Source organism: Rhinatrema bivittatum, chromosome 4 (assembly GCF_901001135.1).
Source record: "Rhinatrema bivittatum chromosome 4, aRhiBiv1.1, whole genome shotgun sequence".
NCBI lineage: Eukaryota > Metazoa > Chordata > Amphibia > Gymnophiona > Rhinatrematidae > Rhinatrema > Rhinatrema bivittatum.
The window spans coordinates 54,047,522-54,071,433 of record NC_042618.1 but is presented as its reverse complement, the minus strand read 5'-3'; the positions used below and the strand labels follow the sequence as shown (position 1 = coordinate 54,071,433).

At 43.1% G+C, this 23,912-nt stretch overlaps 1 protein-coding gene across 1 annotated transcript in view; it reads left to right on the top strand.

Moving 5' to 3' along the window:
- Positions 1-23,912, top strand: part of RHOJ (ras homolog family member J) — a 186,725-nt gene that overhangs the window by 113,556 nt on the left and 49,257 nt on the right. Inside the window, exon 2 of the mRNA XM_029598138.1 lies at positions 16,738-16,796. Within this exon, the coding sequence (XP_029453998.1) occupies positions 16,738-16,796 (59 nt within the window). The remainder of the gene's footprint in view (positions 1-16,737; positions 16,797-23,912) is intronic.

Genomic DNA, 23,912 nt, shown 5'->3' with positions numbered 1-23,912 from the left:
AGCATACTTTGTGATAAACTGCCTATTACCATAAAACACACCTCTTTTCCTATCGCATGCGATATTTAGTGCATTTTGATAAATCCAGGCCTAAGAGAGTAACTTTGAAACTACTCTACGCAATGGCATTTATGCACATATATGGCCATGTATAGATCTACAGTAGTATTTTATAGCCCATGCATACGAGATATGCGCTTGTTATAAAATACGCACAGCTCCACCCCACAACATATATGCATATAAATGCTTACGTGTGAATACATGCAATGCATTGAAAACTAGTATTTCAGTTTATTGACTGTGCATACTTTTCCTACCTATTTATGCGCAAAAATAAAGTAGGGCTTGCATAAAACCCGATTTACGCACGGAAGTCGGTATATATTAAAACATTCAGGTGTACTAAAATTGAAATTACCAGTTTACCAGTTACTCCATCAGTTCGCCTTATCTCCTTCCTCAGGTCTTTGAGACCCTCCTGGTTCTTCAGTCTGAACTTCCCCTCAGTTCACCCAGACCTCCTACCCAGCCAATGATGCACAATAAGCAAGTCTGATATCAGTTATGCAAGATAATTAGCAGGTGTAAAACCACGAGCGTATGTTGCCAAATGTACGCACACGTCTGTTAAAATAGCAACGATGCGCGTTAACTGTTTGTCTCACCCCAGAATACCCTAGATCACACATTTTCCTGTGTGTATATGTTCAGGCAGCAAAGTTAAAGTCCGCGCATACTTTTGATTTTTATAAAATAACGATTACATACGTACAGGCTACTTATATGCATATATGCTAATTTTTATACTCATAACTCTTTGACAATTACCTCCTAAGTTGACTCCTTTAAATTTCTATCAGATTTTTTTTGTTTACTTATTCTTGAAGTCTCAAGCTATTCTTTTATCTCCAGTTCTTTGGACAAGTGAAAGTCACTTCTTACAGACTGGAGTAAACTCTTCAGTTTGGAATACAATCATGAAATTGCACAGTTCAGAGCTAATTAGGAGAAAAGGCTTTGGGCCTTCTCAGACCAAGATTTGACAAAGCACCTTCCTAAGTAATGATCAGATACAGCATGTTCAAAACAAAATACCTCCTGGCAAATTGTTTGAAAGAATAGAAACAGTAGTTAAACTTGACATAAAATCATTACTTTCCAAGGTACTTTCAGGTATCTGCAGTAAGCAGAGATTTTAACACCACCCTATCTCCCATCCTGTATATACCATGAATATAAAATGCATTTCTTGGGTATAATTTTCCACTCAGAGTCCCTAATTAATCATTTTCTTGACAGAAAGAAGGGAGAGTTCCTTGAACTGGCTGGTTTCTCAGATCTGTGACTGGCAGGTCATAGCATGGCTATCCTGAGTACTTTTCCTTAGCTGATTAAATTATTGTTCAAAATAGAATTTGGTTTAATTTTTAAAATGTTTAATATGATTAATATGAAATAGAAATAGAATGCCCATTCAGTTAAAGTGCTCTTTGCAATTAGCAGTTTCAAAATGTACAGTGCCACTTAAAAATACTTTAAACTTGAATTAAAAACCCGGTCCTAGCACGTCTCTGCTGCATGAAGTTCCATGACCTCCGACAGACTCCAGAATAGAGTTATGAGTCGCCCCTTTCCAATGTGCCTTCAGTGCCTCCATATCCTTTACCATGGCAGATGAGGTGGCCAAAAATGTTACTCTTCTGAGTGAAATGTAAAGAGGATATCAACCTTTTGGAATTAATGAGATTTCATAGTTTTCCTTAGAATGTGAGAGCCAGTTTTGAGATAGCAGAGGATCATTGAGGGTACATCCTCTCTTTTTCACTCTACTTTTCCTTTCCTCCTTTTCTGCCTTCTCTACCTCTCATTAAGAACCTGATTTACTAAGGTTTTCTCCCATTCTGTATCTATGTGGGAAAAAAAGCTTAGTAAAATAGGCTTCTCACTGTGCAGTTTGACTCAACTCAACACACAAGGTTCTTATTGGCCCTAATTTCTTAATATGGTGTTTTCTTGGGGGGAGAGGGAAAATGGCATGCCACTGACAGAAAATGAGAAGAAACATATAGGGATGGACTTAGGAATTTGGTGGCAGGAAGGCAACAAAATGCAAAAAGCTGACAGTTAGTCCTGTTTGCACATTCAAAAACAACATAGCACTCTCCCGAGGGCTGCTACCTGATTCCATTTTCTCAGGAGAGGCTGATCCAAGCCTGATTTTTTCCTATCGCATACATTCACATGGCATCTTCCTTTTCTTAGGGAAATCAGAAGGACAAATCCATTCAATGGGATAAAACTATGATCTGTCCTAACAAAATGGAAGCTGCTGGCAAAAGGACTAGATTTCAGAATCAAGAAAAAGTGTACAGGAATCAGCATACATTGGGTGAAGCTCCACCCAATTCAATATATTCAGTGCAGAGAATGCAAATTGGAACTGAAGCAATGTTAATATTTAAAAAATATAAATATTTCGATACAGTGAGAGGTTACTGAGACAACTGGATGAGAGAAACAGAAGAGGTCTGAACTGGTTGCAAGTGTGAAGAGTGGCATGGGTGTGAGCACTTTGTGCTGCAGTGTAGTTGATGCAGCCTTGTAGGCGAATCTACGAGGCCTTCGCTGGCAACTGACAGATGTGTCCAGAGGTGGGACAGCCTGGAGCTTCACCTATACCAGCCGCCTCCTCTGCAAGTTGAGCCCTTGGTATCTGGTGGGCCAGCAGGACTTAGGCAGGTACCTAGGGCAGTGAAGAGAACTAGAATCCAGAGGCACACTGGGGTCAGGGCAGGCAGCAGACTAACAGACTCAGAGAGAGGCAAAGGTGGGGGCAGGTGGCTAGCAAGAGTGGTTAGGTTCAAGCAAGAGGTCACCTCTAGGCAGCAGACAGCCATGGTCAGGTCCAGGCAGCAGGCAGTTGTAATCAGGTCCAAGCAAGAGGGTCAGTGTGGATGAAGACATTTTAAAGACACTGGACCAGACAGATAGGACAAGCAAGCTTGGACGAGGCAAGGCAGGATGGGCAAAGCAAGGAAGGAAGCAAGAATGGATGAGGTAAGGCTGGAAGGCATGCTGGATGACAAGGTTGGCTAAGGGCAAGGCTGGGAGACAAGGTTGGCTAAGGCAAGGCTGGGAGACAAGACTGGACTCAGGAACGCAGGAGAACACAGGAGAACGCAGGAACACACAAGCAGCAGATACTGTAAGTCTGGAAACCCATTGCTGAGGTGAGGTAATCTTTCGGGCCTCTTGCTTAAATAGCCCAGTTGGGCTGATGTCATCAGGAGGCACCACTCAGTGTTTCCCGCTATGGGGTCTATTTTATGTGCATACATGCGTATTTGTGCACCTAAGGGAAGATGGCAGCCTGGCAGTGTCACCAGCGGTCGGCAGCATGCGACAAGGGCGGCATTCTGCCATGACAGAAGGCCTCTGGCAGCATTGGTCAGCAGTGGGATTGAGTGCAGCAGCTCACGGAGCAGTTCTGGGGCCGATGCTATAATAATCGCGGAAAGCGGGCGCTGACTTTTCAGCGCCTGCTTTCTTAACGTGCGCATGGCGCCCACAAGGGGGCCGCCATGCTATAAAGAAATTAGGGGGTCGTGCTAGCAAGGAGGCACTAGGATCACTTGTGCGACCTTAGCGCTTCCTTGCTAACCCGATCCCGAGGTTACCGGCGGTCTGCCGGTTATGAACACCGACGCCAATAAACTCGGCGTCAGTTTTCATAACTGCAGTCCGCTGGTTATGAAAACTGATGCCGAGTTTATCGGCGTCGGTTTCCATAACACAGCCAGCTGGTTATGAAAACCGACACTGAGCATATCGGCGTTGCTCTTTTTTTTTTTTAACTTTTTTTTAACTTTAAAGAAGTACAGAAAAGCATTTTTTTCTGCTTTTCTGTACTTTTTTTCAATGCGCTCAGCTAGTAACGCCTGCATCTGGGATGTGGTAATTCAAAAGAACTGTATGTGATGGGGGGGGGGGGGGGGGGGGTGAAAGACTGATGTGCATGGACCAAGAGCAGGATCTTGGGGTGATAGTGTCTAGCGATCTGAAGATGACAAAGCTATTTGACAAGTGATAGCTAAAACCAGAGGAATGCTGGGCTGTGTAGAGAGAGGAAGAACCAGTAAGAAAAAGGAGGTGGTGATGCCCTTGTACACGTATTTGGTGAGGCCTCATCTTGACTACTGTGTTCAGTTTTGGAGCCCTTATCTCAAAAGGTATAGAGACAGGATGGAAGTGGTCCAGAAAAGGGCTGACAAATTGGTGTGAGTCAATATCAGAAAACCTATGAGGGGATGCTGAAGGATCTGAATATGTATACCCTGGAAGAGAGGAGGTGCAGGGGAGATATGATACAGACCTTCAGATACCTGAAAGGTTTTAATGATGTACAAATGTTGAACCTTTTGTGTTGGAAAGAAATCAGTAGAACTAGGGTTCATGAAATGAAACCCTAGGGAGGATGTCTCAGAACCAACATCAGAAAATATGTCTTCACGAAAAGGGTGGTGGATGTCTGGAAAGCCCTTCTGGAGGAGTTGATAAAGTCCAAAACAGTGAAAGAATTCAAAGGATTCACACCTATTCTTCAGTCCTTTCATTGGTTACCAATAAAATACAGAATAAAATACAAAGTTCTTACCATTATTCACGGCCTATTACATAACTCATCTTCTACATGGCTTTGTTCATTACTTCGCATTTACAAACCTGCCCAATATTTAAGATCACTAACTCAAAACTTATTAGACATTCCCTCTCCACGACAGGCTAGACTTGATATCACCAGAAGAAGGGCCTTTTCGGTAGCAGGACCCACCCTCTGGAATTCTATACCCAATCTACTTCGTTCATTATCCAATACCCAACAATTTAAGAATCACTAAAACATATCTATTTCAAATAGCATTCAACACCTTCCCACAACACTCTACTTCAAACAATCAACACTCAGTAACCTAGCATCCCTTCCTCTCTCCCACAGGTTAACTTTATCCATTTTTCCATTTCAATTTCCCCCCTCCCCCCCCCATTCATTTTTTCCACCCTTTCCCATAACCATAAAATGTATTACGGCCCAACTCCAGCTTCGTTTATTAATTAGATTTTTTGTTACCTTTGGGTATATATCAGTTTTTGTATTTTAATCTTTATTTTATCTTTATTCTTAATTCTATTTTATTTTATTTTATTTTATTTTTACTTTACTATGTAAACCGTTTTGACAAAAAACCTTGTTTTGAAAAACGGTATATAAATACTTTTAAATAAATAAAATAAATAAAAGGAGCATGGGATAAATTCTGTGGATCCTAAAGGTTAAAAGATGGAAATGAAGAAAAGAATGCATGGGGGTAACTTGCTGATGTGGTAGTTACTACGCTTAACCAATAAGCATTGATACTGTTAATGCAAATTCATCATTGCTTTCTGCTTCAATGGCAAGGGGAAAAGGAGAATTTGATTCAGATAACAACCAATGAGGGCTCCGACTTTTACGCTCTGGGGAACTGATGCACAGACATAAGGGGAAAAATACACAGGACTGCTTCTACAGCCAAGTCCATAAGCAAGGCATGTGATTTTGAAAAAGGCTCATTACCCAGTAAGAATGTTGCTAGCAGTAAATTGTTAAGGGTTATCATAAGGCTCAAAGATAACATCACAGAGCAGTAGTTGCTACCCTTAAGAGCAACATGGGGTACTGTTATGACCGCCAGCAGCGACCGCCCACAGCCGACCCAACTCACATCATGTGCTGCCCTGCTCTCCTCTCCGGGCAAACTCGCGGCTGTGGCGAGTTGCTGCCACCGCATGCCGTCTACCTCCCAAGACTTCTCATGGTGGCTGGGACATCGCCGACCTCCATGCCTTCTCCAGGCCTTTCTAGGCGCGCATGCGCGCCACCGAATCTCTCTTCAAAGACGCTATGGCGGGAACCTCAGGGGCATCCCCGATTGATGACATCACAAGCTGGGATTTTAAGCACCTCCCTTGGCCTATGCTAATCGACTTGGCAACGAGTTCCTTCGCTACTGGTGCTTGTTCCTGTCTCCTCAGACATTGGTGCCTGACTCGGATTTCTACCTGCGGTTCTTGACTCTGGTTCGGGGTACCCGCTCCTTGGAGGCCTGCATGCGCTTCCTTTGGAAACTTTTCTCCAGACTTTGCCGCTCCTTGGGCTGGTCCCTGCGCCTCTCCAGAGGTCGTGCCTGCTGGCCTCCCCGCTCCTCAGGGTTGCCTTTAGAACTGCCTAGCAGTGACTCCTGCCCTACACTCCCTGCTCCTCGGGGTCGTATCAACCTTGCCACCGGAGACTTTGACTCTGCGCTTTCCCCGCTCCTTGGGCAGTGCCTTCATCTCTACACCAACGACTTGCTCTGCACCTCCATGCTCCTCGGGGCAGTGGCCTACGTCTCTACACCAACGACTTGCTCCTCCGCACTTCCCCGCTCCTCGGAGCAGTGCCTACGTCTCTACACGAGTGACTTGCTCCTGCTTCCCAGCTCCTCGGGGCAGCCTACGTCAAATTGCTTTGACATCTTCAGATCGCTAGACACTATCACCCCAAGATCCTGCTCTTGGGTCCATGCACATCAGTCTTTCACCCCCCCCCCCCCCCCATCACATACAGCTCTTTTGGATTACCACATCCCAGATTCATGACTCTGCACTTCTTGAAATTGAATCCCAGCTGCCAAATCTTCAACCACTCTTCAAGCCTTCGTAAATTACTTTTCATTTTTTCTATTCTTTTAGGCATGTCCACTCTGTTGCAGATCTTGATATGATCCACAAATAGACAAACTTTACCTTCTATCCATTCTGCAATGTTTCTCACAAAGATATTGAATAGAACCGGTCCCAATACCAATCCCTGTGGCACTCCACTTAACATGGCTTTCTCTTCAAAGTAGGTTCCATTTATCTTTACATGCTGAATTCTATTAGTCAACCATTTTGTAATCCATGGCACCACCTTGGCGCTCACTCCCAAGTTTCTCATTTTATTCACAAGCCTCCTGTATGGCACTGTATCAAAAGCTTTGTTAAAATCCAAGTAGATCACAATGAGTGCTCTTCCTTGATCCAATTCTCTAGTTACCCGATCAAAAATATCAATCAGCTTTGTCTGACAGGACCTTCTGCTAATGAATCTATGCTGCCTCGAGTCCCCTAATGAATCTATGCTGCCTCGAGTCCAGCAACTTACCTTCTTGTCCTGATAATTCTATCACTTCTTGACTTCTTTCTGTGTAAGATACAAGCCCAGGGTATGAGCTATGAGCTGAGGATGGCCTGTTTTTAGTCTTTATGCTGAGGTTGAAAGCCTGTACAATATGGTGATTAATGCTCTGCCACCTGACCTCCTTGGTGATATAAGATGATGTAATGACCACTGCCAAAGTAGAAGGATTAAATTGGCAGCTTATTTGGAGATAGTACTCTTCTTGGTATCAATCCTTAAATACGTCTTCCGCAAAAAATAAAAAAAGTTGAAAGTTGGAATGTTTGTTCATAATTTTCACAAATGAAGCCCATGTCCAGCTGACACTTTGAGACACTTCTGTTTTTAAATCATTCTTTTCCTGAAGAAAAAAAAGAAAACAAATCGCAGGATGCTAAAAGAAGGGAGGAATGCACTTGCTCACGGTATCATTCATGACTTGGAATTCCTTGGGACTTCTGAATTTGTGCCTGCATAATTATCAGCCACTTAACATCCTGTTTGAATGAAAAGCATTATATAAATCCAAATAATAATTTGTATTATTATTAACAACTTACATTTTAAACAAGCAAGCTTATGCTTTAGAGGGAGAACATACTGTTCTCTCAAGGAGTTTTGACTTTCCATAAAAGTTAAATGTCAATAATGGTGTCTTATTTTTGTAGGATTAATACTTATAAAAGCCTTTTTTAATTTCTGTGTTCAATAGATTGGAACTAATTGACCCTGGCCAAGAATAGAATTTTCCATTTTTATTTTGCCCAGATACAAATTAAAAAAAAAAATCAGCTGCCGAAGCTTATGGTTTTCATTCCGGTTGGCCAGTTGCAAGTGTTGCCTGTTTAGTGCCATGAGTCTCTTATCACAGCCCAATGAAGAAATTATTTAGGAATACTTGGTTCTTCTGAGGCAATGTAAGACATCTGTCACACTTTAAAAACTGAGCATATGGAGACTGTACCCATTAATAAAGCTGAAATAACCATTCTTTTTTAAGGGGATGAAAGGGTAAGGAAGGCGGGAAAACTTGACATGAGAGATTAAAAGCAGAAAGATGTAAGTATAAAAGCACTGTAGGTGCAGAAGACACAAAACTCAGAGGCAGCTTGATCTATTGCTATTGTGCCTGAACTCCTAGCAAACTGTATTTTCCCCATAACGATTACTCTCATTACGCTGACTCCTCGTTCTGCTGCTTGACACTGTCATATACTAAAACATAACAAGGCAAACAAGCATATTTTATGAAATTCCTGCTTGACTGTCATGTACTTTGATACTTCCTTTCTCATTACTACTACAACTCTTACTATGCAGAAAGGATCTGTGAACACGCCAGTCAGAAGATGAGATGAATGGTAACAAAACTACTTCATCACTACTACAGTAATAGTTGAAAGTCTATGTAAATTTAAAGCCTTCTTTCCTCTACATTGTCCTTCTCCTGCCTAGGTTGTAGATTTCCCTGTTGTGAAGTCACAGTTCACTGTACGGAACATCACAACCCTCTCCATGGTGGAGAACTATTACACGATGTGACATCAGTAAAGGGCTAATTTTAAAGGCCCTGCGTGACAATTCTGGGAGATACATGTATGGCTGGGCCATGTGGATTTTAAATGGCCCACAGCCACGCATGTATCTCCCGGTACACGCCAAAGAATGAGTTTAGGAAAAAGAGGTGGACTGGGGGCGGGGTCTGGGTGGGGGCAGGGCAATGGGTGGTCCAGGACAGCACCATTAGACACTGTCCCTCTGAAGTGCACGCCGGGAGCCCACCAGCCCGTGCAAGTTACTGCTGCTCTAGAGAGCAGGTAATTTCTCCAACAAAAAAAAGAAGGGTAGTTGGCGAGGTTTTTAGGAGGCGGGGGCGGAAGGGGAAAAGGTTAGCTAGGGGTTTAGGAAGTTCTCTCCCAGTCCGCTCCATTATTGGAGCGGACTGGAAGGGAACTGGGGAAAGGGCCTATTGCGTCGCCACGCACATCTACTGAAATCCCCCCACTTACGTGCTCGATTGGGCACTCGCGTGCACTGATATAAAATTGTGTGCACATGTGCGCGTGGGTAACGCACATGGACGCCTGCATGCAGGTTTAAAAATCTACCTTTAGGAGAATCGAGCATGATGTGTGTGTGTGTGTGTGTGTGTGTGTGTGTGTGTGTGTATGTGTGTGTGTGGTGGGGGAGGAAGGCCCCAGTAGTGAATTTAGTCAAAATCATCATATAATTAACATGGTATTTGATAACCTGCTGTATTTACTCTCATGCCATTACAAATACTTTGTTAGTACAATAATGCATGTGGTCACATAGCTACCCTGTTTCCCCGAAAATAAGACATCCCCCGAAAATAAGACATCCCCCGAAAATAAGACCTAGCAAAGTTTTTATTTGGGAGCCTGCCCGTCGCACAGAACACCAGAGCATGCAGCTGTGATTTTTTACCCTGCAGGATTCACAGTTAGTTGTCATCACAAACCAGCATAACCCAGACAACTATTCAGATATAATAAATGTTCATTTTTTTGTTCAACAATATATGGTGAATTCTTCTTCATGGAAAAATAAGACATCCCCTGAAAATAAGGCCTAGTGCATCTTTGGTAACAAAAATTAATATAAGACACTGTCTTATTTTCGGGGAAACACGGTATCAATGCTTGGCAAGCATACATTAAACATATTGACAGTAACTTTCAAATGGGCACGTGGGTGCACATCTACCTGTGTATATGGACTTGCAGCCAGATGCACAGCAATTTTATATCCTGCGCGCATGTTATAAAATAGCCCCATTTTTTAAGCTTGTGTGCAAAGGCAGCCTAAGTCAGCTTTGGGATGAGCAAGTGAGAGAATTTTATAACAGATGGGCTTCCAGGAATGACCAGTTTCACCAGTTCATCCACTAGTTTGCCCAGTCTAGAGCAAGGTCCCTCCAAACCCCCTGATTCCTTTAGCCTGCACTCCCCTCAGTTAATTCAGATCCTTCAAAACACTTCAGAGATGCCTGGAAATTGTTTTATTAAGACTTACATCTCATCCACAGCAGAAGTAACTTTGCACTGAAATATACCTGGGCGTAGCTACTTGTATGAGATATTAGGGGTGTGCATTCATTCCCTACGAATTGGTAATCCGCATAGTATAGGGCCATATTCGTTGTATTCATGGGGAAGCGAAACATATCGCGATTCCCCACGAATACAACGAATCTTCACCGAATTATTCGGCCGTCTAAAGGAGCTGTCTAAACTCCCCACCCTCCTGACCCCCCCCAAGACTTACCAAAACTCCCTGGTAGTCCAGCGGGGGGTCCGGGAGCCATCTCCTGCACTCACCCTCGGCTGCCAGTATTCAAAATGGCGCCGATAGCCTTTGACCTACTATGTCACAGGGGCTACCGGTGCCATTGGTCAGCCCCTGTCACATGGTAGGAGCAATGGGATGGCCGACGGTCATCCCCTGTGACATAGTGAAGGCAAAGGCTATCGGCGCCATTTTGAATACTGGCAGCTGACGGCCCGAGTGCAGGAGGTCACTCCCAGACCCCCGCTGGACTTTTGGCAAGTCTTGTGGGGGTCAGAAGAGTCCCCCCAAGACTTGCCAAAAGTCCCTGGTGGTCCAGCAGGGGTCCGGGAGCGATCTCCTGCACTCGGACCGTCGGCTGCCAGTAATCAAATGGCGCCGATAGCCTTTGCCTTACTATGTCACAGGGGCTACTGGTGCCATTGGTCAACCCCCTGTCACATGGTAGGAGCACAAGATGGCGCCAGCCATCCATTGCTCCTACCATGTGACAGGGGCTGACCAATGGCACCGGTAGCCCCTGTGACATAGTAGGTCAAAGGCTATCGGCGCCATTTTGAATACCGACAGCCGAGGGTGTGAGTGCAGGAGATGGCTCCTGAACCCCCCCGATGGACGACCAGGGAGTTTTGGTAAGTCTTGGAGGGGTCAGGAGGGTGGGAGGTTGTAGTTAATTTAATTTTAGCCAGGGAAACGAATAAGAATTAACATATAAAACATATCGGGGGGCCCCCTTGCCGATGCAACGTATCTGCCCCTCGACGAATACGAATCCCGAATGCAATGTATGCATCCCTCTGCACATCCCTATGAGATATGCACACAAGTGTGAGATATGCACACAAGTAGCAGTGCACCTGGGCACATGCCCAGGTATATTTCAGATTGCAAAGTTACTTCTGCTGTGGATGAGATGAAAGTCTTAATAAAACTATTTCCCGGAACGCCCATCCACCCGCCTGCATCCCGTCCCTTCTTTTCCTGGTGCAAGATATTGCGCATCGGAACTTGTGCACGCATGTGGGCGGCTTATAAAAATCAGGTGGGTATGCGCGTGTGCTACATGCGCGCACACCTCCCGATTTCGGAATGCACTCGGCTTTTTTAATACACCTTATTCTGAACACATTAAAGAAAAATGTATCCACCCCATGCATGGCGTAATTTTTGAACTGTTGATTTAATCAGACATTTTAATTTTAGGATATTTAGGGCCAGATTTTTAAACTTATGCGCGGGCGTAGATTTGTTCGCGCAACCCGGCGCGGACAAATCTACGACCAATTTTATAACATGTGTCGCGCAGCCCGCGCGCATGTTCTTAAAATCCGTGGTCAGCACGCACAAGGGGGTGCACACTTGTGCACCTTGCGCATGCCGAGCCCAAGGGGAACCCCGATGGCTTTCCCCGTTCAGAGCGGCCTTGGAGGGAACTTTTTTTGTGATCCCCCCCACCTTCCCTCACCTTCCCCTCCCTTCCCACTATCTAGCCACCCCTCAGCCCTAACTAAATTCCCCCCACTCATAAGAACATAAGAAATTGCCATGCTGGATCAGACCAAGGGTCCATCAAGCCCAGCATCCTGTTTCAACAGAGGGCCAAAACCAGGCCACAAGTACCTGGCAATTACCCAAATACTAAGAAGAACCCATGCTACTGATGCAATTAATAGCAGTGGCTATTCCCTAAGTATAATTGATTAATAGCCATTAATGGACTTCTCCTCCAAGAACTTATCGAAACCTTTTTTGAACCCTTTTATTTCCGAAGTTATGCCTGCCCGAGGCAGGCGTAACTTGCGCACGCTGGCTCGCCATTCCCCCGGCACAGGCCACTGTGCCGGAGGACTCGGGACCGCTCTCGGCCGCCCCCCGAACCTCCGCCACTCCCCCGGCCCTGCCCCGGACCGCCGTTCATGCCCCTGGACCCGCCCTTCCCGCCCCTTTTTCGAAGCCCCGGAACATAAGCGCTTCCTGGGGCCGGCGTGCGCAGGGGCAGGCAGGGGCAGCTTTTCGGGGGGTTACGCGCGTAACCCTTTGAAAATCTGCCCCTTAATGTATTTCAGGCTTTATATGGACCTCCTAAACCATAGTGCTGCATAACAAATTACATACAGGTACAAAGCTCCTGCCCAAAAGATCTTACCATCTAAGCATTACTGAAATTCTTTAAGCTAATCCACCTTCCATTCCTATAGGATCCTGGGAGCAGACATGTTTTGAATGTGTGTCACAAATTGCCATCACTTTTTTTTTTTTTTTTTTGTTTAAATGAAGAATCACATTTTGGTAAAGAATTTGGAAGCCTTCACGAACAATATTAAGCAAGACTGCCTACCCTTGTTAGTGATTGTATGGACCTTCACCTGGGTTTCAGTCACACACAGAGATGTGTCCATAGAAACCTGGCAGGTCTGGCAGTCACGTTGTTGCTGGTGACTAATGTCTCGTTTTGTAAAGTGAAAAACAACATGACCAATAAGCCAAAAATAAGTCAATCTGATTTTCTTTTTTTTTTTTTTTTCTTTTTATCTGTAATGCGGCAGATTTTATTAAAACATAGAAGGAAGAGGAAACTCGGAAAAGTCCTGAGGAGCAGATTGGTAGTTAGATAATTTACTAACTGATTACGTTCCTTACAAAAAAAAAAAAAGGCCTGTAAATGTACCTAAAATTCAATGAAATGTTTATTGAGGGGAAGGCTCCTATAAAGTGCAACTCAGAACACCATCCACATAATCTCTAGCAAGATTTATAAAATGTTATAATGTAATAGAAATTAGGGATGTGAATCGTTTTTTGACGATTTAAAATATCGTCCGATATATTTTAAATAGTCAAAAATCGTTAGAGGCGATATTTAATAGGAATCGTTAGAGGCGATATTTAATAGGAATTCCCCCGATTTATCGTCAAAAATCATAATCGGGGGAAGGGGGAGGGGAGGGGGAGGGCGGGAAAACCGGCACACTAAAAACATCCCTAAAACCCACCCCGACCCTTTAAAATAAATCCCCCACCCTCCCGAACCGGTTTTCCCGCCCTCCCCCGATTTACGATTTAAACGATATTTTAAAAAACAAAACCGCGACGATCCGATTCCCTCCCCCCCAGCCGAAATCGATCGTTTAAGACGATCGATCACACGATACACATCTCTAAATTCCAGATGTTGAACTAACATTTCTTAAAAGTGAATACTGTATAGTGTCATAAATGTCTTTTTTCATGTGTTGCAATTTTATAGAACTTTAAGGTAGCGTGATGTATTTTGAAATGAAGGTAAATAGCATCTCTTACCTGAAAAGAAAAAGAAAGATGAATGTTGACTGCATGCTGGAAACCACTACCCCATTTCAGATATGAAAGATATCTAAGGAATTTAGTGAGACGTCCCACAGAAGTGGACTGCAGACAGGTTTGTGCTACAGAAGAATCAAGCATATCAAAGGCTGCCTGTGGCAGACCTCCTCATGTTTTGTGCCTTTAATGACTAAAGATTCTCATCTGAGGAGGAAAATTACATCATTGGAGGTGAATGGCTGCTTGAGGACTGGGCTCCTCCACCAAGCTGTTCAATCTAAGCTTGTTCCTGGGCATCCGTGATTAAACAAACAGTGATTTTAGTTCAACAAAGCCTCAGACTACAACGATGTCAGTGAGGAAAAAAATCAATAGACATATGCAAATGTTCTTATACAAAAACATCTGAAAGACCAGGAGGCTGCTGCGGCAATAATGGCGGCCAGGGATGGCTCTGAAGAAGAAGTGGACCCTGAGCCTATACAGGGGCAGATCCAGCTCAGCAATACCCAGTCGAGAAGATTCCGTGGCCTGGTTCAGAGACTTGAGAGACGATATTAAAAATCATAAAAAGGAAATAACAGCCCTAATAACTGAACTGAAAGAAGAAATTTCAGATATGGGACACAGAATTGACAAATCGGAGGTTCGCATCGACACACATGTGGAGGACTTATGGTGGCTCAGGGTGGAACAGGAAGCCATGAAAACAGACAGAGTGGTTCGCTGAAAAAACTAGAAGATATGGAAAAGCGCTCATTGTGGTTGCAATTTATGCTTCCATGGCATCCCAGAAACTATGGAATACACGAACCGAGCCGAAGTGGTAACAAAACTACTGTATGTCTTGCCTTATTTTTATCGTCAGAAAGCCCCAATGGCAATCAACCTCCTAAAATGCAGATTGAGAGAGCACATTGCTCGTTGGGTCCCAGAATTACCAATAGACCCCGTGATATCATTGTGTGCTTTCACTCTTATGTGGTCAAGGAACATATTCTATTAAATGCACGCAAAAAGAATGTGTGGAGCTGGGAGAGCCATGAACTTGCAGTGTTTGCAGACCTCTCCCCCACCAAGCTGAAGAAGAGACAGGATCTGTTGGAGATAACGAGCTATCTCAGGAAAGAAAATATCTGCTATTCCCAATCAGATTATGGTTTATGGTTAGTGGAGCATCATTACTGGATAAAACAACAGCAGAGGCAGTGGCAACTTTAAAGGAGTTGGGCTTCACAGATCCGGTAACGTGGCCAGCTTTGCCCCCAGCAAAACACAATCAAGAAGAGCACCCCCGTTGGGTGATGAATGGATGGTAGAAGATTATGACGGACTTCAGAGGGATCCCCCCTCATCAAAAGAGGCTACATGAAAAGACAATCACAGTTTTGATGCAGTTGTTCTATTTTCTCACCAAGGGCTGAGATGATGTTGACTAGCTATGGTCCTTGTTGTTTATTGATATTGATTTATACCGCTAGCTATGAGAAGATTTGCTACAGGAAAGTGAGCTCTACAATGTTGTTGGTCATTTATAATAACTGGCGACCTGGCAGGGAACACAGTAGTCTTAATTAAGTTTTTTCCATCGTGGAGGTTCTGGAGGGGTCTAGGAACCATACTAATTTGGGAGGGAGGGAGGGCGGGGGAAGGGGGAGGGGGAATGGGTTATTGCTTATAAGCATTGGCAAAGCCTACAAGCGGGGCTATGAGTAGGCACAATTTTAGTATTTGTACAGCAGGCAGGATTGTATATGAAGGAGATCCCTGAGCAAATGGGGTAAAAGGATCTTGGCCGTTGGGGGATGAAATGTTAATGCGCGTTGAAATCAATCAACATGGCTTTGGTTAAGGTAGTCTCACTAAATGTCAAGGGCCTGAACATGCCCAAAAAAAGATGTCTTTTATATAAAGAGCTGGATAGATTATAAGCCAACATAGTGTTTTTACAGGAGACGCATCTTAAGAAGAGATACAAAGCATTGATGCACTCTTCTAAAGATTCTCTTCTGGTGTTCTCAGCACTCCCTGACTAAACTACAGGAGGGTAGATATTTAAAAGCAAAATGGCTAAGTTACAAGGATATTCAGTTTCACGGCTAGGCCGCTGAATATCTGCTAACAAAATGCTACTTAGCCAGATAAGTGTTATCCAGGTAAGTCTAAACGTTTCTTTAGCAGATCTAGAAGTAGCCAATTAACTTATCCGGCTAAGTATCAATATCACTGCTTAGCCGGATAGGTTATCTGGCTAAGTAGCACTGCACCAATCCACCCATTGCCCACCCACGTTTCCTCTGGCTAAAAGATAGCCCAAATATTCAGCAGCTGTTAGATAGCCAGATAAATACTACTTATCCAGCTTTCTGCCATTTGAATATTGGGTCCAGGCTTCATTGAACTGTAGCTCCTAGACCAGGTCTTCCCAAACCTGTCCTGGGGATCCCATAGCCAGCTGGGTTTTCAGGATATCCATAATGAATATGCATGAGATAAATTTGCATATAGTGAGACTCCCGTGATATGCAAATTTATTTCACGCATATTCATTGTGGATATCCTGAAAACCCGACTGGCTGTGGAGTCCCCAGGACAGGTTTAGAAAGCCCTGATCTAGACTGTAACAGCAAGGGCAATATTTCCAGTTTGTGACAAGCTTGACTTGTACTGTCTGCTACAACTGTGAATTTATTTTTAGGGCTTTTACTTTAAAATAGGATCTGTCTCAGTCTGGTCAGACTGGAATTTCTAATACAGCAGCAGTTTAGCCAAGTGCACTAAACTGCCCATGTGCAAGAAGGACCTAGAAGTGTGAAATAATGACCACTGTATAACACTTTGTTCTCTCAAATCCATCACATCTTTGTTATTTTCTGTTTCAGTAACTGTGACTGTCGGAGGCAAGCAGCACTTGCTTGGACTTTATGACACTGCTGGACAGGTACTGTACCTTTTCCCATAAAATATCTCTATAGCACCTGCATTCCTTTATCAGTTTTCTTTTAAGGTTTTGTGATGACCGGTTATTACTTAGAAATATATTCAGTTGTAGTGTGTAATGCACTTAGTGGTTCAGTGTTCTTTATAGGGATGTGAATCGTGTGCCCGATCGTCTTAACGATCGAAATCGTCTGGCAGGAGAAGAAAATCGTGTTTGGCACGATTTTTTAGTAAAAAAAATCGTTTTTTCCGATTAGTGCGAACTAACAGGAGTTAGTGCGCACTAACAGAAAATGATACAATTTGACACTTTTCAGGGCAGTTAAGGTCAGTTTAGGAATGAATATGTATTCCTATTGGTTGTCCTCTTATTTATTGATGTTACCAAGGTTCCCACTGACAATATATGGGGGATGGGAAATGGAAACGGTTGGTAGCTTGACAAAAAAAGTAATGTGATCAGTCAATGTGACTAGAACTTGTGCCGTATCCCTGATACCGGGAGTGTTGTGATCTTCCTGCACGCAGTGCCCTATCCCTGATACCGGGGGTGTTGTGATCTTCCTGCACGCAGTGCCCTATCCCTGATACCGGGAGTGTTGTGATCTTCCTGCACACAGTGCCCTATCCCGGTTACCAGGGGTATTGTGATCTTCCTGCACTCAGTGCCATATCCCTGATACCGAGGGTGTTGTGATCTTCCTGCACACAGTGCCCTATCCCTAATACCGGGGGTATTAGGGATAGGGCACTACCGCGCGTACCTCTTAAAATCCGGCCCTCTGCCGCACATGCATGCACGGATTTTAAAATCCCGCATGCTTGTGCGCAGCCCGCAGATTTTGTAATCTTTATGCCCAGAACACTTACAATCACATATTTTTTCTTCAAATTGTCCAGAAGTTGCTATCCCTTCGGGAGGGGGCTGTCATCACTGGGGGTGATTTTAGCATAGTGGCAGATCCTGATTTGGATAAATCCCATCCTACGAGAGGTGTACCTTTGGGTGTCAGGAAAAGTATTTCCTTTTTATTATCTGAATTACAATTTGTGGATTCTTGGTGCATTTTTCACCCATTGGAGAAAGATTTTACTCACGTGTCAAGGGCACACTCCATTTTGTCTAGGATAGATTAATTTTTGTGTTCTAGGGCTAGTCTTTCTCAAGGGGAAGACACTGGTATAGGGAATATAAAAATATCAGGCCATGCCCCGATTTGGCTTACGTTAACTGGTTTAATGTTCAATGTACACCGGAGTGAAGGCTTCTCGCTATACTTCGGTATAAAAAAGAATCTAAAAAAAAGAATCTAAATAATAGGTAGACCTCAATTGTCTTGGAAATTTCCTTATTGCCTAGCCAATGATACCGCTTTTCAAAACTATTTGTGACAATGTTGGGCAAATTATGTGACTAATAATGTGACACACTTTGAAGAATCTCCGACTTTTCCCTGGTACACTGCTAAAGCTGTACTGCGGGGGGGACATAATTTAATATTTAACTTGGAGGCGAAAATCAGTGGGTAAGCAATTGCTGACTCTAGAATTTAAGTTTAGGAAATGTATGGCAGCATTGTTGGCTGGTAACAATGTAGATAACAGAGAAGCTTTTTTATTAACGCAATATGCTTTAAATAACCTTTTACATGAGAGGGCTAAAAAAAAGTTTTTTATATTATAAGTTTAAATTGTACCAACAGGCTAATAAACCGGAGAAGTTGTTAACTCATCTTATTAAGAGGGCTCGTAATCCTAGTGGGGTCTCCCACCTAAGGGATCAGGATGGACGCCTGACTTATTCCACCTTTGATATTTTGCGGATGTGCTCCGACTATTATGTGTAGTTATATAGTTCAGGTGGTTGTGACCTAGCTAGGTATCAGACTTTTTTTTATCTAAACTTGGACTCAAATAGTTTGAGGAATCTCACCTGAAAAGCGTAAATCGGCCTATTAGTATGGGGAAAATCATTGTGGGCATTTGGTTGGCGAAGCCATTGAAGGCTCCGGTCCTGAATGGCTTCTCTGCCGAATTTTATAAAATGTAAGATGATGAGGTTCCCCACTTGCTTGTTAATACCTTTGCTGCACTGATCAAAGATGAACAATACCCTGCTGAAGTGAATAAAGTGATTATTACGGTGATCCCTAAACCCGGTAAGGATCCTGCATGTGTTGTTACATCCTACTGACCTATTTCTTACTAAATTTTGATCAGAAGTTGTTGGCAAAAATTTTGGCTGATAGGCTGGCAATAATTTTGCCAGCCCAGATTGGGCGGGGGCAAGTAGGTTTTGTTCAAGGGAGATACACTTCGGTGAATGTCCGCAAACTGTTGTCTGACATTCCACTCTGTACTAGTCAGGCTTTGCCATTTATGGGAGCCAGTTTTGATGCTGAGAAGGTGTTCGACAGGGTGGAATGGCAGTATTTATTTGCAGTGCTGCAATATATGCAATTGGATGTTTTTTTTCTGACTGGGATCCATTTATTGTATACTAATCCTTTAGCTTCAATCACCATTAATGGGGAAATTTCTCCGGCCTTGGGTGTTTATAGGGGTATGAGGCAGGGCTGCCCTCTTTCTTCTGTGTTATTTCTTCTAGCTTTAGAGCCGTTGGTGGTGATACAGTTTTCGGGTGTGATTAAAGGCATTAAGTTTGGCTCCTTTCTTTTCAAGTATGCTGCTTTTGCGAATGATCCTTTAGTTTTTCTAAGTGATCCATTAAATTCTTTGTACCATCTATTAGACTTGTTTCAATCCTTTGGGGAAATCGCGGGATTCAAGCTAAACCAGGACAAATCCGAGACTCTAGTCTTTCCAGATTCTATTCAGGAATGGTGGGTAGGTCATTTTCCTTTAAAGTGGGCACAGGGGTGTTTTTGTTACCTGGGGATATTTATCATATTAAATTTAGAGCGGCTCTACTCTCTTAATATCACCCCTCTGCTAACTTTTTCCTAAGTTAAACTGGCGGTGTGGCAGAATTCACTTTTATCACTAGCAGGAGAATAAGTCTTTATAAGATGATTTTGTTTCCCAAATGGCTTTATGTGTTGCAGACTTTGCCCCTTTTGTTACGGTGTCTTGATATTCATGCTTTAGATAAACTACTTTATATGGGCATGTAAGACGTCCAGAATTGCTCTCTCCTGATTAAAGCAACCATGGCTGCAGGGGGAATTAGGTCTTCCAGATTTAGCAAAGTTCAACTTGGTCTGCCTTTTACATATCATTCGGGATTGATTGTATGACGGCTTTGTGTTTACTACTATTGAATGCGATAAGGCGGCTTTGCATGCTCCTGCACTTAACCTCCCCTATGGTCTTACTAAACATCAGTTGTTGTTTCCTTTGCGCCGGGCATGGAGAATGGGGAGCTGCAATTGACTGATCAGATCTACTTGTTTAAGATGTTGAAATGTGTGTCTTCTAATGGTTATTTATATTAAATGTAATTTAAGTTTCTTCACAGAGCCTTTGTTTCTCATGAGTTAGCATATAGGGCTAAACTTACCCTCTCGGCTGATTATTTGAAGTTTTCATTGGCTAGGGGTAGCTTTCATCATGCTTTCTGGAATTGCCCTGTTATTTTAAAGTTTGGGGACAGAATCATATCTTTTGTTAATACTTTATTAATTGTAGCATTCCTCTATTGCCAGAAGTTATATTGTTTAATGTAGGCCTGCCTAATTATATTCGGAAAGACAGTGAGAGGCTGTTACTAAAGAAATTGCTAGTTCAAGGTAAATGTTCTATTTTATTGGTTTAGAGGGAAAAAATCTTCTCTTTCCTATTGGCAGTGGAGGAATGTGATTCTTAATATGATGTTCATGGAATCTCTTGCAGCTCATTATTCTGTACCATCTAATGCTAGGTTTCTGAAGGTGTGAGATTTGTATCTTGCTAGCATTTCTACTAGAGCTTGTAGTCTTATTTCAAATACCTTATAGGGTCCCTTACTTTGGGAATGGGTTTGCCTGGTTACCATGGGGGTTAGTTAGAGGGGTGGGTTGGGGGTATAGAGTGGGACAGATGAGGGACATCCCTGTTTTCTTTTCGGAGTCAGATGTGCAAGAGTCAGACATCGGCCGTGTTGTTTGATCATTTGTTTTATGTATTTATCCAGGATATGGATGGGGAGGAATATTGTTAAAATGTTTTTATTGTACAAACTCTGTTTGTATGTTGGTTACTCCCTTAATAAACATATTTCACTAAGAACAATCTTGGAAGCACAGACCAGATGTATTCCAAGCATTTTGAAAGCTGAAAGGAAGACAAAATGATTACCAGCATCATTAAAAGGTGAGGAGAAAGAGGCTATTTTAGCCAAAAAAAAAAACCTTCAAAAATTTGAAGAAGGATCCATCTGAAGAAAATCGGAAAAAGCATAAGCACTGACAAGTTAAGTGTAAAACATTGATAAGAAGGCTAAGAGACAATTTGAAATGAAGTTGACCAAGGAGGCGAGTCCAAATTTGGACCACATCTGCATTATTGGATTTAAAATAGCTGCCGGCAATTATGAAAGTTGTCTGATGAATGCCTTTTTGGATGTCACGGAATAAGTGCGAAGGATTGTTCCCCTGAAGCAGGACCCCGATGGTGGGGGTCCGAAACGCGATCGTGTTGGGCCATGCAGATGAGTATCACTGCTGAATTTTGTTGAGTTTACATCGAAAAAGTGACATTGTTGTTACCCTATTTAAATGGAAATTGGGCTATGCAGATGAGTATCACTGCTGAATTTTGTTGAGTTTACAAAAATGTGACATTGTTGCTATCCTATTTAAATGGAAATTTGGAGCCTTCATCAGTTTGTTGGAAGAATACATTTATGATAAAAGTGATAAAAAAAATTATAAAAAAAATAGCAAAACGGACCTGAGACCATAAAGAGAGTCTGGTTGAATACCTTGACCCCATGAGTAGTGGTCCTACAAAAATTTATATTCCTTTTTGAAGCGAGACAGCTTGAATGAGTTTATAAAAGAGATACCAGGTACACCATCATTTGTGATATGATGTTAGGGATATACCGTTTCTGGAGATGGTTTTCAAAGGTGATGAGTCAGATGAACTGAACCAAATAACTGGGGTAGATTTTAAAAGGTTGTGCGCGGGCAAACATGTGCAGGCACTACCCGGTGCGCGCACATGTACTCCCGATTTTATAACATGCGAGGGCAGGCGCACACATGTTATAAAATCCTTGCTTGGCACACACAAGCGGGTGCTCAATTGTGTACCTTGCACGCGCTGAGCCGCGCTGCCTTCCTATGTTCCCTCCCCCCTATCCTGACCTTCCCACCCCTTCCCCTAACCTTTCCACCCCCCTAGCCCTACTCTAAACCCCCCCCCCCATACCTTTATTTTACCTTTTGCGCCTGCCTCTGGGCAGGCGCAAGTTGCGCACACCGGCCAACTGCCGGCATGCAATCCTTGGCACAGCGGCAAATATGGTCGCTGTGCCAGGAGCCTGACCCCGCCCACCCCCCACCACTTAAGTAAAGCTCCGGGACTTCCACGCGTCCCGGGCTTTACGACGTTGCCGGGCCTTTTGAAAATAGGCCCGGCACTCATAAGGCCGGTTACGCGCGTAAATCCTCAGGGTTTACACGCGTAACCTTTTTAAAATCCGGCCCACTGTGAACCTGGAAGATGTAGTAGGCCAGACTGACAAACTAAAGAACAGCAAATCACCTGGACCGGATGGTATGCATCCCAGGGCTCTGAAGGAACTCAAGAATGAAATTTCAGATCTATTAGTTAAAATTTGTAACCTATCATTAAATCATCCATTGTACCTGAAGACTGGAGGGAGGCCAATGTAACCCCAATATTTAAAAAGGGCTCCAGGGGCAATCTGGGAAACTATAGACCAGTGAGCCTGACTTCAGTGCCAGGGAAAATAATGGAAACTATTTTAAAGATCAAAATCACAGAGCATCTAGAAAGACATGGTTTAATGGAACACAGCATGGATTTACCCAAGGAAAGTCTTGCCTCACAAATCTGCTTCATTTTTTTTAAGGAGTTAATAAACGTGGATAAAGGTGAACCGGTAGATGTAGTATACTTGGATTTTCAGAAAGCATTTGACAAGTCCCTCATGAGAGGCTTCTAAGAAAACTAAAAAGTCATGGGATAGGAGGCGATGTCCTTTCATGGATTACAAACTGGCTAAAAGACAGGAAACAGAGAGTAGGATTAAATGGTCAATTTTCTCAATGGAAAAGGGCAAACAGTGGAGTGCCTCGGGGATCTGTCCTTGGACTGGTGCTTTTCAATATATTTATAAATGATCTGGAAAGGAATATGATGAGAAAGGGAATCAAATTTGCAGATGATACAAAATTATTCAGAATAGTTAAATCACAACTGGATTGTGATAAATTTCAGGAGGATCTTGTGAGACTGGAAGGTTGGGCATCCAAATGGCAGATGAAATTTAATGTGGGCAAGTGCAAGGTGTCGCATATAGGGAAAAATAACCCACGTTGTAGTTACACGATGTTAGGTTTCATATTAGGAGCTACCACCCAGGAAAAAGATTTAGGCATCATAGTGCATAATACATTGAAATCGTCAGCTCAGTGTACTGTGACAGTCAAAAACGCAAACAGAATGTTAGGAATTATTAGGGAGGGAATGGTGAATAAAACGGAAAATGTCATAATGCCTCTGTATCGCTCCATGGTGAGACCGCATCTTGAGTACTGTGTACGATTCTGGTCACCACATCTCAAAAAAGATATAGTTGCACTGGAGAAGGTACAGAGAAGGGTGACCAAAATGATAAAGAACATGGAACAGCTCCCCAATGAGAAAAGGCTAAAAAAGTTAGGTCTGTTCAGCTTGGAGAAGAGACGGCTGAGGGGGAATATGATAGAGGTCTTTAAAATCATGAGAGGTCTAGAACGGATAAATGTGAATCGGTCATTTACTCTTTTGGATAATAGAAGGAATAGGGGGCACTCCATGAAGTTAGCAAGTAGAACATTTAAAACTAATTGGAGAAAATTCTTTTTCACTCAATGCACAATTAAGCTCTGGAATTTGTTGCCAGAGGATGTGGTTAGTGCAGTTAGTGTAGCTGGGTTTTTTTTTC